The sequence below is a fragment of the Azolla caroliniana genome, unplaced genomic scaffold (assembly GCF_043228905.1).
Source record: "Azolla caroliniana isolate FFs.n. ecotype wild unplaced genomic scaffold, voAzoCaro1.0.p SCAF_10, whole genome shotgun sequence".
Classification (NCBI taxonomy): domain Eukaryota; kingdom Viridiplantae; phylum Streptophyta; class Polypodiopsida; order Salviniales; family Salviniaceae; genus Azolla; species Azolla caroliniana.
In genome coordinates this window covers 15,549,091-15,564,278 of record NW_028230445.1, presented here as the reverse complement: position 1 = coordinate 15,564,278, position 15,188 = coordinate 15,549,091, and the positions used below count along the sequence as shown (strand labels likewise).

At 40.3% G+C, this 15,188-nt stretch overlaps 1 protein-coding gene across 1 annotated transcript; it reads right to left on the bottom strand.

Moving 5' to 3' along the window:
- Nucleotides 1-9,038: 9,038 nt before the first annotated feature.
- LOC147859171 (ergothioneine biosynthesis protein A-like) lies at nucleotides 9,039-14,630 on the bottom strand. Its single transcript, XM_087325764.1, has 5 exons — nucleotides 14,255-14,630; nucleotides 12,378-12,658; nucleotides 11,816-12,053; nucleotides 11,319-11,564; nucleotides 9,039-10,866 (listed from the first exon to the last, which is right to left on the bottom strand). Exons 1-5 carry the CDS (start codon nucleotides 14,575-14,577, stop codon nucleotides 9,663-9,665), a joined length of 2,292 nt encoding a protein of 763 aa, XP_087181890.1. The 5' UTR covers nucleotides 14,578-14,630; the 3' UTR covers nucleotides 9,039-9,662.
- Between the last annotated feature and the right edge of the window lie 558 nt (nucleotides 14,631-15,188).

The window sequence follows — 15,188 nt, the reverse complement described above, 5'->3', positions numbered from 1 at the left end:
AATAAAAGGTTTTACCTACAAGTATAGTGAAAGTTCATAACCTTAATGAAAATGTATATTAAAACATGGCATCTACATGCTAAAGCATAATACATACTCTTTGCCTTTATACAACATATTAGATACTTGGATACCAATGAGCAATTTAGTATGCCACTAATCTAGCATATCATTCATTGGTTAGGGTGGATGCAATGTCCGCAAAATATGAGGATATCATTCTGATCAATGCTAACGTTGAGCTAAGAGAGACGAAAGGACAATTGCAATTGTTGTAACTACCACAAATATTAGATTGTCAATACCGTCCTCACCAATAATAGATTAGTACGTCCACCCAACATTGCCTCAAGATGATCAATCACACCATCACCCTACGTGGCCCTTGGCAACCTCATTTGCAACCAACACCTTAGGACCTCATGCCCCCCAAATAGAGATGGTGCTTCATTTGCAGTTGTGTGGCCACTTCAACAATAAATGTTTGTTGCATAAGCCGACACCAAAGGAAAATTCTCGGCTACAAACATCATTAGGGCCATTGTTGCCAATTTCTAGCTACATGTACACATTAGACAATAGACAATGAGCCACAACATTGTGCTATTCAAAAGGAGTGTATGACATCAAACCCAAACATGGGTCCAAGAGACCAACATCAACAAGGCTTTCTTGCATGGACGTCAACAATGTTGTTGTTAAGTACCACATTATTGAACTTTGTCAGGCTCCTCCAATAGTGCCAAATGACATTTGGCTCACCTTCCAAGGCAATGAGATGACACTCCCTCGTAATAGTCTACTATGCCTTATATATTGCTTGGTTTTCGTACACAACTAAACTAGAGCTTGATGGGTGTCACCCTGTCTCTCGACCACATTAGGACTGCCACAAATGAAGTGTCCGACCGTGTGGGGTGGTCTTCACGAACCTCACCCACCACCAGCTCTCCGGTTAACTTGGACAAGCAACACTCCCCGATTTTGACCCTTTGTATCAATGCATTTGACATGTCGGGAGCTGTCATCAACAATGAATCCAGTGCCAATACCATCAACGAGAGCATGCCTACCGATGTTTCCCTTCTCCGCATTTGCGTGGAAAAATTTTGCTCACAGAACCACTTGGCCTAATCAAAGATATGGTAGTCCATGCCCATAGAAACCTAGTCCAGGTTTTTGTTTTGGTCATCTGTCGCTTGACCAAGTCTAATGCCTACTAGCCACAACTCCTCATAGATCATCCCTTGGTGCAGAACGTGGGCAAAGTCAAACATGATTGGCAACACTGAGTGCTCTCTTTTTCCGTGGCACACTACAAGAATCAACATGTGCCTAGATGGCATGGTGGGTAGGGATAACCAAGCATACTTGGTCCAAACACCCCAATTTAAGATTGAGACGCATCAAGTGGAGACCCAATTTCAGCACTTGCTCACCATGTTACCCCACCAACAAACCCACAAATTAGCCCTTGCAAAGTGGCCAACTCTTTTGCCGAACTCATGCTGAGTAGTGACGTCATTGCCAAACATACCAAAGCATGACTAAATGTGTTGGATCCCAAGTCACACGGGTGTCTTAATGAGTGTAGGAAATTAAATATAGAGGAAGTAAACTTGTGATCAATGGAGGATCCTTGACCTGTCACCAAAAAGGGTGTGTTGGTGGCCATGGTCATGTTGTTTTGATAAATGACCATTCAGACCATGTTCCAGAAAGAGTATCATCGAAATCTTTGAACCTTTCATATATGTATTTACGCAAGTTTTCCCAAACAACCATTTACTCCACTCGATACAAGACCTGAATGTCGCCAAACGCACATTTAAGATATCATTGAGGAGACATATTGTTATGAATCTTGACAAAGTCAAAGTGATCAAGAAGGCTTTACCTCTCACAAATGTAAAGCCTTCTTGTCGATGATCTCTAGTAGATATGGCATAGTTGGATGTTGCCATATTTGACAAATTTCTTGATGCCTTTCCATGTTGTAATATCCAATGAATCCCATTGACCTAAACAAACACACGAGGACAAAATGTGTGAAGGTTTGTTCATGTGGAATCAAGGTCATGTGTGCTTCCGCGATTAGGATTGCATTGAGTAAACCACAATCCGAAGCTAAAAATAAATAAATAAAATCCTAAGTACATTGCTTTCACTCATTCATCATGCCACATGAAACTTTTGTGATTTCTTGATTCTTTGCTTTTTGGTATCACATTATTTTGTTTGGTGTATGTATATGTCGAATATGGGTATATAATGGCCCTGTTCATATTGTCCCTTGGACAAACTAGGCTAGGACAATTCTATAAATATGTGAAAGGGAAATTGCCCTATCCCAATTAGTATATAATGGGCTTTGTAACCTAGTTGTTGTGATTTTGTTGCCTCCATTTGTTGTGACTCGAAGTTCAAATTAATACAGTTACATACTTGCTTGTGCCATCACTATTTCTTCTTCTTTTCCTCTTTGACTAGTTAATCTTGTGTTGTGATCTAGTTGTCTATTGTTCTTAATCTGTTTCCTATCTACTCTCAGACGATCTTCATAACTAAGAGTGCTAAGATACTATTCTGCATAAGACGGCCGTTTGCAACATCTGGTATTAGAGCTTGGCTTTTTCTTGATCCCGCTACCGTCGTCTACTTTGTTCTTCATTAGCAACTCTCTTTTGTCCCTTTCGAAGACAATTTTTGGTATAACAGATTCACCGTTTATTGAAATCCTTCGTTTACCAACTCTTCACAAGATCATAATCATCAAAGAGAAACACCTGGAAAGTCTGCACTCCATTATTCTAAATCACTCTTGAAGTAAGCCAGTTGGCTGTACTTTACTACTGTGATTGTAGCCGCTCGGAGTGAATCTTCATTCTGCAAGTTCTACCTCAATCGTGCTCCATCAGGTTAGATGACAATTGAATAGGTTGATCAACGCTATTCACTCGCTCATCGTAATCACTCGTAGCAGATTGGATTCCAAGGAACAACCCTTATTAGTGCTTCATTCAGCTAGACGACGTTCAGGAGGACCAATCGGCTCCGTCCCTCTCATCATCATAGTCACTCGAAGTAGGATTGGCCTAGATAATAGGCACAAAATTTGTGCTTGACATCTCAAAATCAGCATCAAAATCAAATCAACATATTCATATCCAACTCGAGAAGCCGATTCGACTTGTGTTCAAATCTGACTAGAATGATATCAGGTGAGCCAGTCGACTGCATCCCACCACCGTTTGTAGTCAACTCCGACACAGATGGCAACAACATCCGGATCATCAGAGATGAGTCTAAGGAAGCTCGACGGATCAAACTTCAATTTTCGGAAAGGGCAGATGCAAGACTATCTGATAATCAAGGGTCAAATAGATCCAATCGAGTCAAAAATTCCTGCAGGAGGAATCAAGCCAAATGAGTGGACAAAACTCGACAATATTTTTTGAGCCAGCATTCGAATGCACTTGTCGGGGCCAATGTACTTCACAAGGCAATCGTGTCTGAGAGTCTTTCAACTGTGAAAGACACTCTCGGACACCTATGAAAAGAAGGTAGCCGCCACAAAGATAAATGTGATTCTGCCGTTATAATCTTCGGATGAAAGAATCCGATTCGGTCCAAGTACACCTCAACGAGTACGAAAGCTGAAGTTCCCAAATCTCGGCTCAAGGGACGACCATTGAGGATGAACAAAAAGTGATGCTTTTTATGAGTAGTCCCCCTTTGTGGGAAACTTTCGTCACAACCATGTGCAATCCTAACTGAAGATGCTTGGAGGAAATCGTTTGCAAAAGATTCGGCAAATGACGCTTACGTAGTACAAAGTTTAATTGACTGATCGAACAGTTGAGGAAGAAGTTCTTCCCGAATGTTGGACAATCAACGAAGTCAGAGCAAGTCTCGGGAAAATCGAATTTGCAACTATTGCAAGAAACTAGAGGGCATCAAAGTTGATTGCCACGCACTCAAAGCAAAAAACGATAAAACTCAACGAGCTGATCAGAAGAGTGGTCGGCATGAGGAAGTTAATTACGTCGGCTCTTCGGCCAAAGTATTGTCAAACGACACGAACATCTTGTTTATCAAACACTCAGTCGAATCAGAAGTTCTGCTTACGATTGAAGAGTCAAGCACTTAGCTCCTCGATTTGGGTGCATCCTATCACGTGATTCCGCATACATCCCAATTTCGGCAATATTCGGCCTGACACACCAACTCTGTTTGAGTCAGAAACTCACAACATTGCGCTATAATCAGAATCGGCACGATAGAGCTCAACCTCATGGGTGGCTCTACAATAGTACTACACAATGTTCAACACATAAATGAGCTCTCAAGACCTTTGATCTCAGTCAGACAACTCGACGAAGGCGGCATCCATGCCAGCTTCTCATTAGGAGGGTGGACACTCCGCATGGGGAACCTCTTGCTTGCTTGAGGCCCGAAGGTACATTCACCGTACCTATTATATGTCACACTCAGAGAGGGTGACTTGTTTTTGGTGTACATTCCTATGTCGTCGCTATGGCATGGACGACTCAGAGACCTTATCAAGGCCGGGATCATACATTTATCCAGAGCCGGATACATCCCCAAACTCTTATTCCACGATCATCAATTCTATGAGCATTGTCGGTATGGTAAATAGATAGTTGCACCACACCCGACAACAACACCGAGAGAATCAAGTCCACTCGAATGCTTGTGGCCCTATGCCACATCAGTCTCTCGGCGGTGCCTTGTACTTCATTAGTTTTATTGACAATTCGACTCGGAAGGTGTGGGCTTATCCGATCAGAACCAAAGATTGGGTGTTCTCGGTCTTTTCCGAATGGCTCGCAATGGTAGAAAATTAGTCCAGTCAAAAGCTAAAATGCCTTTGGACCGACAACGCAAGAGAGTTCAAGTCAGAAGAATTCGTCAAATTTTGCCGACAGTGCAGCATTAGACGTGAATACACGACACCACACAATCTGGAGCAGAACGGAATTGCCGAGTGGATGAATCAGACAATTCAAGAATGGATAATATCCATGCTCCAACACTCTGGATTGTTGGATGGCTTTTGGGCAGAGGCCCTAGTTATGACAATACACATAATTAACATATCGCTAAGTAGGCCTCTAGGACTTCAAGTACCTTAGGAATTATGGACCGACAGGAACTTGCTAAATTATGACAAGCTGAGGATTTTTGGATGCGACGCATACGCCCTCATACTAAAAGATGACCACGGAAAATTAGAACCAAGGTCCATGAATTATATTTTCTTGGCTATGGACCAAACGACGGGATCAAATACCGACTTTGGGACCCCAAGCACAAACAGATCATCCGAAGTTCGGACGTAGTGTTCAATGAGTCGGCTATCCACAAGACGGTCGGAAGGCCTATTGAAGTCCGAAGGGTAATCTCTTCAGAATTGCCGATCCTTCACGAAGGCCCAACCCGTAATACGAGATCGGATTCACGGGTAGCCGAATCCTCTCGCACCGACTCGACATCGCTTGACTTGGCACAATCAAATGATTCGGCTTTGGACCAACCGAATTAGACACTCGTTGCAACTAGTCCAATCATACCTCGAAGATCCAAGAGACAGTCACAGCCCTTGGAGAGGTACTCTCCTGGAATCTTGTCGGATGTCGGTGAACCGACACCATACGAAGAAGCATCGATATCAGCCGATTAGGCCACATGGCATCTGGCGATTGAGTCGGAAATGAACTCCATTCGGGCAAACAAGACTTGGGATTTGGTTGAACGGCCGAAAAATTGACATGCTCTTCCGTGCAAGTGGGTCTATAGATTAAAAGAGACATTTAATTCGGTCAACCCAAAATTCAAGGCTAGACTAGTAGTGAAAGGATTTCGACAAGAATATGGCGTCGATTTCGACAAGATCTTTTCACTTGTGGGGAAAATGATGACCCTTCGATTTCTACTCGACATAGTGGCAGTCGAGGACTTAGAGTTGATTCAGCTAGATGTAAAAACAACCTTCCTCCATGGCGATCTAGAGGAAGAAATTTTTATGGAGCAGCCTAAGGCTTTGTGGAATCCAGCTAGGAACATCTAGTGTGTCGACTCAAGAAGAGTCTATACGGCCTAAAGCAGCCACCGAGACAATGGTACAAGAAGTTCGGCGACTTCATCCAATCAGTTGGGTTCTCAAAGAGCGATGAGGACCGTTGTCTCTTCACCAAAACATCTCGAGATGGGTCTCCCATCTTCCTCATCATCTACATGGACGACATGTTACTCTTTGGTCAAGCAGAGAACTCGTTGAACTTGTTCGGCAATTGCGGTTGAAGTTTGCCATGAAGGACCCTCGGTCTGACAAGACACATTCTGAGGATGAAGATAAGTTGTAATCAGAATCGACAACAATTGTTTTTGTCTCAATCCGACTAATATACTGGACGTGTCGGATAACGCTTTAACACGCAATCAACCAAATATGCTTCGACCCCGCTCCCCATTAATCTTCGGTTGTCTCAACAAGATTTTCCTAACATCCGGTTCGGAGGGGGAAGATCTGAAATCGGTACCGTATGCACTAGCAGTCAACTCCTTGTTGTACCCGATGGTTGCGACACGACCTAGCATTGCTCATGCCGTCGGAGTCGTCAACACATTTATGCACAATCCTGGTCGATCGCATTGGAACGCAATTAAGTATGTGTTTAGATACCTTGTGGGCACAAAAGACTATGGCATCCTATTCAGCCCGAATGATACATCAGGCGTAGTCGGTTATACCGACTACGACTTTGTCGGCTGTTTGGACAATCAAAAATCAACAACCAGATATTGCTTCAAATTCGGCAATGGAGCAATCTCGTGGAAATTGAAACTTCAGGAGTGCGCTGCCACACAAACAACCGAGGCCGAATACGTAGCCACATCCAATGCAGCGAAAGAGACTTTATGGCTCGGTCGGTTGGCGCACACGTTTTGACAAGTCGACTCTAACTTAGGTCCAATTGTCTACAACGACAGTCAAGGTGTTGTTGCTCTATCGAAAAATCCGGTTCATCACAACGCCTCCAAGCATATCGACATTCAATATCACTTTGTTCGGGACTATGTCATTTCAGGGAAAATCAGCCCTGAGAAGATACCTACAGTCGATAATGTCACACATGGAATGATCAAGTGTCTTTCGGCGGATCGATTCTAATCCCTTCGGCACCAGATGGGCGTAGAGAAGAATCAGTTTGATTCAGTCAGACATTTAGAATATTTTCGGACAATCGACATCGATAGTTCAAAGCTCGGCTTCAGTTCTTCCGACTCCGGCCGACTCGGCCTTCTACTCTCGGATTTTGCCGACTCAAACAAAGCCGATATGTTTGATAACTTTGTACAATCTATAATTCTTATTTATAGATTTTTGTTGTATACGCCCATTACGGGGGAGTGTCGAATATGGGTATATAATGACCGTATTCACATTGTCCCTTGGACAAACTAGGTTAGGACAATTCTGTAAATATGTGAAAGGGCAGTTGCCCTAGCCCAGTTAGTATATAATGGGCTTTGTAACCTAGTTGTTGTGATTTTGTTGCCTCCATTTGTTGTAACTCAAAGCTCAAAATAATACAGTATTTCTTCTTCTTTTCCTCTTTGATTGGTTAATCTTGTGTTATGATCTAGTTGTCTATTGTTCTTAATCTGTTTCCTATCTACTCTCTGACGATCTTCCTATATGTCATGAGTTCATTAGAGAAGAATTCCCCAATGCCATCATTGTAGCTAGGTCGCTCAAGAGCCTACAAGTCATACAACCATTCCCCATTGTCATGATGTGATCGGGTCATAGAATTAAGAAACCAGCCAAAGTATTTGGCTTCTAACAAATTAAAGAGATCTAGCAAGTAGGAAAGGTGATCACAAAGAGCATAAAAGTGAGTTTCCTCTTATATTTCTCCCTCTTCATGTTGAGATTGGCGGTCCATGTTTTGCCAAGTGTCACTCTCCACTATCGTATTGTCCTTCTCCCAATCTTATATATATACAAGGGATGAGATAGCTTGGTTTATATAGAATTTCTATTCTAGTACAGATAGAAGTTAGCATCAATTTAATAATGATGGAAGAGTATACTTAATTCAAAGACAACGTCTATTTATAAAGTCAATGGTGGACTTTTAACACATTGTGTCCAAGGAGTGTGTGTAGTCATGACTCATGCATGAGGTATGTGGTTGAGCTTGGTATCTCAATACCATAGACATTATATGTACCTCCCAACAATGTATGTCTCCCACCTAATATTTTTATAAGTATCTCTTCCTCAATATAGTACAAGTTGTTAAACACTTTAATGTATAATTGTTTAAATTTTGTGTTTCCTAATATGTAGGAAATCCAGAGTAATGAGAACATAGAAGAGGTGAAGTGAGAAGAAAGGATCAACAAAAGATTAAATATGAATAGAGTGGATGGAAACGATAAACTAGAGAAGACTAGCAATGTTGTCAATTAGAGTTTATTATAAGATACGATGTACATAAAGGTTTTAGAGATTCATTTATTTGCTTGAAATTGTCAATATGTACATCTTTTTTCATAGATTTTGCCAAGATCACTAGGCAAAAGATAGAGCACGCAAAGAGAAGACAAGAGGGTGAGAAGAAAATGTGGGCAAGGGCATAGGAAAATTGTAAAAACTAAACCATTTTACCTATTGTGGAAGAGCATCAATTCTCGTAATGTAAAGGATATTGATTTTAGTTAGATACGTGTCAATTATAGTGAGGAAAACACACCAATTACAACACAAAAAGTGCAACAATTAGCTAGATGTTAATTCAATAAACAGAAATGATGCCTTGTTCAAAGATCAACTCAATGTGTTATATGCCAATAATACAATCTTATTTTGTTATGTATATATACTGATTGATTGTGATAGATTGTGGCTACAATTAACTCGTAGACATGATTGGGACATGTCAAAAGTAGTAGTAGATACAATACAAGAGGGATTACATTATTATCATTTACAATGACATCCATACAACACAAACACACTTTTTACACTAGGTTGTGCATTCAAAGAATACCTTATTTTCGAGATAATAGGTATACCATGAGCTCGAGTTGAGCATCTTGAATACCCAATTGGTTAAAACGAGGATTAATACACTTAAAATTTCAACATGCATGGGCACAATACCAACTAGGAATCAAAGTGATTCCCTGAAGGACCGGCACACATTATGCTTAAAAAAAGGAAATTTTGCATAGCACAATACCAACTAGGAATCGAAATGATTCCTTGGAAGGATCGGCACACATTATGTCTAAAAAAGGAAAATGTGCATAGCACAATACCAACTAGGAATCGAAATGATTCCTTGGAAGGATCGGCACACATTATGTCTAAAAAAGGAAAATGTGCATAGCACGATACCAACTAGGAATCGAAATGATTCCCTGGAAGGATCAGCACACATTATGTCTAAAAAAGGAAAATTTGCATAGTACATTACACACATGAGAGACAGAGAGAGAGAGCTCGATCCGAAGGTGCGCATCCGAAAGATTCGAGAGCTAGGAATTTTCTTTTGGGTGAAAGGAGGCAAGACATTTTTAAAAGATCAATCCTCGTCCACGCATCATTTAGGGGGATTGTCGTGTGATCACCCGATGGCACAATTCGGGTCATATGCGGGAGCAGAGGCGGGAGCAGAGGCGGTATGACAACACCGGAATTTGGCAAACATGTAGCGGTATTGGCGTTGGTAGAAGTTTCGGAATGAGTCGCGGATAAGGCTCGGGTGGGTCACAGGGGACGAGCCTTTCAACACGAAATGATTCCCATCGAAGAAATCTGCCGAATATTCCTCGTACTCTTCCATGGGTTTGAACCCTTGGAAACCTTGGAATGGGCTACATGTCCATTCCCACCCACCTCTCCTTAGATCCATCACTCTCTTCCCATCCTCCTCCTCCTCCAAGGCTTTGTGATACTCTTCCTCGGTCATTATCCTCATACCCCCGATCCACTTGCAATACGCCTCAGCTTCCGCCAAGCTCACGTACACCGCGTGTTCCCCGATCTCTTCCCAATGCTTCGTCGTGTTCACACCATGTATGTAGAACTCACCCCCCACTTTGGACCATGTCGCCGGCCACTTGTATCCGTTCTTCTCAAAGTAACGGAAATCGTCCAGCCTCGCCCAATTCTCTCGTTTCTCGTACCCACCGTCCTCCACAAATGCCATGAACTGCCGTATGCTCACGGGCTTAGAGCTCACCATGATCGCATCCGGAACATGCCTCTCGACACACGGCATCTCGTTGTCCCACATAAACACCACGTCTGATGGCTCCGATCCCATGACCACTTTTCCCGGTGGTATGAACACATTTGTAGCATCATCATTAATACCCTTTCCATTGGTGGTGGTGAGGACATTATCATCATCATCACCACCATAGCTGCCATTACAAAACAGCTCCTTCCGAGGTTTCATGCACCCATGACCATTGTTACCATATGGGTGATACTCTCTTCCAAATTCTGCTTTGGTTTGTTGGGCCAGCATGTATGCCAATGTCTCCAGATGCATGCGCTCATGCTCGAGGAAGAGGCGAACGCGGTACATGGACAAGTGTCCCTTGTCGAGGGACTCTAGTATCGAAGATCTCACACTCTTCACATACGCTCCAATGCTCTCCCGGGATGGCCATTGAGGAGGAAGGTCCGGGTGGTCGTGACATATTGTAGGGTCCAAGACATTTGGGTCGATACCCCTTGAAAACATCATGTCGAAGTCCGAATAAGGGTTTGTCGGAGGAAGGTGAAGAAGCCGGGAGCTCGCAAAGGCCGCCACATGCCCACTATGTGCATCATCACATTGTTACGTTATGTGAGCATGTGATTCAAATTACAAAGATATGGTTTAGTACACTAATCAACACATGGTGTTTTTGTGTGATGCAAAACAAGACATTAGGTCACACCTTTTGACAAAAATTAGAGCAAAGAGAATTAACCAAAAAAGAGACCAGCTAGAAATAACCAATTAAACACTTTCAACCATCTAGAGACCCCAAAATAGAGAGGAAAGGTATGTTTTAAGTAAAAAAAACACAGGGGGCATATAATCTTGATAGGACATTTTCCCAAAGAATGAAAGGGTTATGTATTTGGATTGACACTTATTAATGGAAATATGAAGGGGGAAGTACCTTGATAGGGCATTTTGCCATAGAAGAAAGGGCTATGTATTTGTATTGACACTTATTACATAATGGAAATATGACGGGGCCAAGTTTGAAGTATGGCTTACTAGTAGAAAAGGAAGGGGTGCCGGAGGTCGATTGGGCGTGCCGACCAATCTTTGATCCCATTAAACATTGCATCTGTATCACTCCAACAAGATGAAAATGCTTCTTGGGCAGAATACAACATTTGGCAACTGTATGTTTTGTTCCTCCAAGCCTCTTGTATGTAGAAATTAGACTGACTGGCGAGCTCCTCGATATCGCGGATCGAGAACTTTCTAGAAATCTCCACTAGAACACCCTCACCCTTTCTGAGCTCAAAAGCACAACAAGCAACACAAAAACCAAAAAATAAATATAAAAACATGATATATCCTCATAGCAATGCTTGTATGAATGAGAAATACCTCATGTGTGTGTAACTAACTACATATTTTGTTATTCAAATATCTAGGCCTGTCTAGGGTATACATAACATCATATTTTCATTAGGGAAGCCTCAAATCTCAACCATGATGAATGACCATTTAATCAATAAGAACTATATACATATGTTTAATACCTCAGGTGAACATCATATCTTTCGATAGTTATGTCGTTGCAAAAAATTACCCACATTTCCACTCGTCTCAATTCCTTGTTAATCACCACTTGATATTTCCAAGAATTGTGTTCTTCTTCCGTGACGTCATACCCTAAAAGAGACAATGCATTCCTCATCCCATTCTTGATGAACAACTCGGTGATACCTTCATCGTCATGGTATGCTTTGTAAAGAATTTCTTCTTCTTTCCATAGATCTATATCCAAAAAACAAATAAATAAGTGAGTTTAAGTGTTCACTCAACATTTACAAACACAATTGTTGGTAAAAAAAAACATTAGTTTAAACTCACTTTGACTTTAAATTTTGATTGCTACGAAGGAAACCTAAACTATTGACAATTCAATTTTGAATTAAGTCAAGTTACTCGTCACAAGAAATGATATATAAATCTCGTATGTGGCTAGAACCAATGTTGTCAAGAGAAATATCCAAATTAACTTTGCAATAACAATTGCCGATGTTGAATGAAAAATGAGATTAAAGTTACAAATATGTTTCATGTAGATATAATCAATACCTGTACAAAGAAAGAAGAGACACTTCGGACCCACTACATCTAGAGCTTCTGAGAGGAAATCAATTGCAGCATCCCTATCAAAGTTACCAATAGAGCCTCCCATCCACATGATGCACAAACATTCATTGGGAAACATTGCTTTCACTTGCCTCATCCCTCGTTTATAGTCATCTTCAATGAAAGTTAGGTTTGAATCGTCCATGCCTTTTACTCGATCCAATATGTTTTCTCGAGCCATCTTTATTGCCGTCCCCGATATATCTATGCCCACGTACTTGCACCTGGTAAAGGAAAACATGTCTGGTTCTTAAATCATATAATTTATGCCCAAATATTGCCACCTTGTTTTGTATAGATATCACATGAAATCAAATGATCATATGAAGGAAATATAATTGTTGGCTAGTTCAATGAAAACATATGCAATATAGGAAGGAACCCACAAATGCTAAGTTTCTACTATGGAATATTTATTAATGCATTCATATGCCACACATTGACAATTGATGTCCCACAAATGGTGTATGTCTTCTCTAGATTATTATTTATATATATACGGTCATGTAGTTATACCTCCTCCTACAATAAAAACATGAAATCCAACCCACATATTTAACCAATTTGTTACCTTCAATAATCGATTCTTGATCCTAGAAAACAAAATCTCAAATATTTTTGCCATTAATGCTTGATGCTAGAAAACATACTTAATATATTTGATTACACCAAACTCTTTTATTCTATCACATACCTTGAGTAATTCTAGCCAAAGATTGTATGATTAAGTTCAAAAGGGTTGAGGATACTATGAGGATTCTTCATGTGCTACATAGTTGATGAAATACTTTGTGGACTACATACCATGTATAATCAAAATACTCTCTTTGTTCAACCATAGAATATCTAAAAATGTTGTTAGATAATTTTATCAAGGAAACCTATACGTTGTAGTAATAAAGGCTTATTTTTAGAGCTTATATTATGGCTTTCATGGGCTATTGCATATAATCAATATATTCCACAACCATTTATATGGCCAAACTGTAGAGTTCAAAAGTGAAGTTCTTAGTTGTTATAAATAAGTTGGGTTCATGTGCTAATGATCAAATACTAAGTGGCCATTTATATGGCCAAACTACAATGTTCAAATTTGGGTTTGACATAAGTAAGATGAGCTTATGTGCTAATTATAGTACCACATGATCAAACACCATGCACTATCAAATACTTACATGTAGACTGGTTGAAATCATATTTCCCGAAATCACAACAAACATACACCATATCATGTGATCAAAGGTGAAAACATAAACCATATTTGGTCAATTTTGGCCATGTAGTCATATATGGTATATTTATGACCCAATTTCAAATCAGATGTTGTGTAATCCAATAAGGGAAGACATTATATACACATTTGATAAAGTACACTAAATGAGTCTCATATTGTGTATATCACTTTTGGAAATTACATGTCCCAAATGTCATTGAATTATAACACGTTGTTGTGTATAATATTGTGTTTGATGTTTATATCACCAAATTAAAAAACAATATGCCAAGATGTATTGTGTCATGTGAACAAATTCAAAAACAATATAAAAAAACCAACTCGATTAAATGAGATACATGTGTGTGTATAGTATATTAATAAGCACATCGAGATACATACATGCGATAATGTCTACACAAAGGCCACATGCAAAGACATACCCACACAAAAGAGGTTGATGTAAAACCATACTTACATACAAGTTACATACATATATGTTCCTACCTTCATGCACAAATACATCTTCATAAAGTTACATAAACATACACATACTATGTAACAAACATATGGTGTTGGTGAAATATGACAAGTTTTTAATGCATACCGTCCATGCAATGCCTTGACACCATTGAGGAGGTGGACAGTCTTGGTGGCGTCTCCACAACCGAGCTCGACAAGGCGACATTGGGGTGGGATAGAGCTAGCGATGGAGGCGGAATGAAGCCGAAGCAATTCATCCTCGGCAGCATAGGGGTAGTAAGAAGGGACTTCATCCAATAACCTCTCATAGAGAAGAGTGCCCTTTGCATCATATAGTAGGGAGATAGGAATACACTTAGGAGTCGATGACCTGAGACCTTGTAGAAGACGCTCTCTTTCACTCTCTCTCTTTGTTAATTCTTGATGATCCTCGTGATGAATACCCATCTTTTGTATGTTGCATGCAAATATGGGGTGGCTTCTCTCTCTCTCTCTCTCTCTCTCTCTCTATATATATATATATATATATATATATATATATAAGTTGTATATATATAAGGGTACTGTGCAATTGATTGCTCCTCTGCTTTTGATAATATCTATTCATTAAGACAAGCTTAGTAGGCAGATTTTGTTCATCATTAGTTCTTGTTCTCGAAGAGAGAGATGATTGAATGCATGAAACATATCCACGTTGCATTCAATCCTTTTGTCTTTTTGTTCATGAACGTCCTTCTTCTCCTCGTTTGCTTTCTTTTTCTTTTTCTTTTCTCTTCTAAAATTTGTAAGGATATGCTTCATATTTTGTTTTACTTTTGAAGTAATGTTTCCTTATCGGATTGATTAGTCATGGCCTAACAACGTTGTGATTCATGGAGACATGTGTGCATGATTGATATGATGGAGAAAGGGAAGTCGTGAGGCACGTGTTGTTAGCTGTCTCCAACCGTGATTATGTGATGCCAACCATTTGAAGAGAGAATGAAGAAAGCTTCAATCTTCAATTGAGGTCTTTTGTCTTGGGTAGTGATATGATTGTGATGCTAGATCAAAATTTT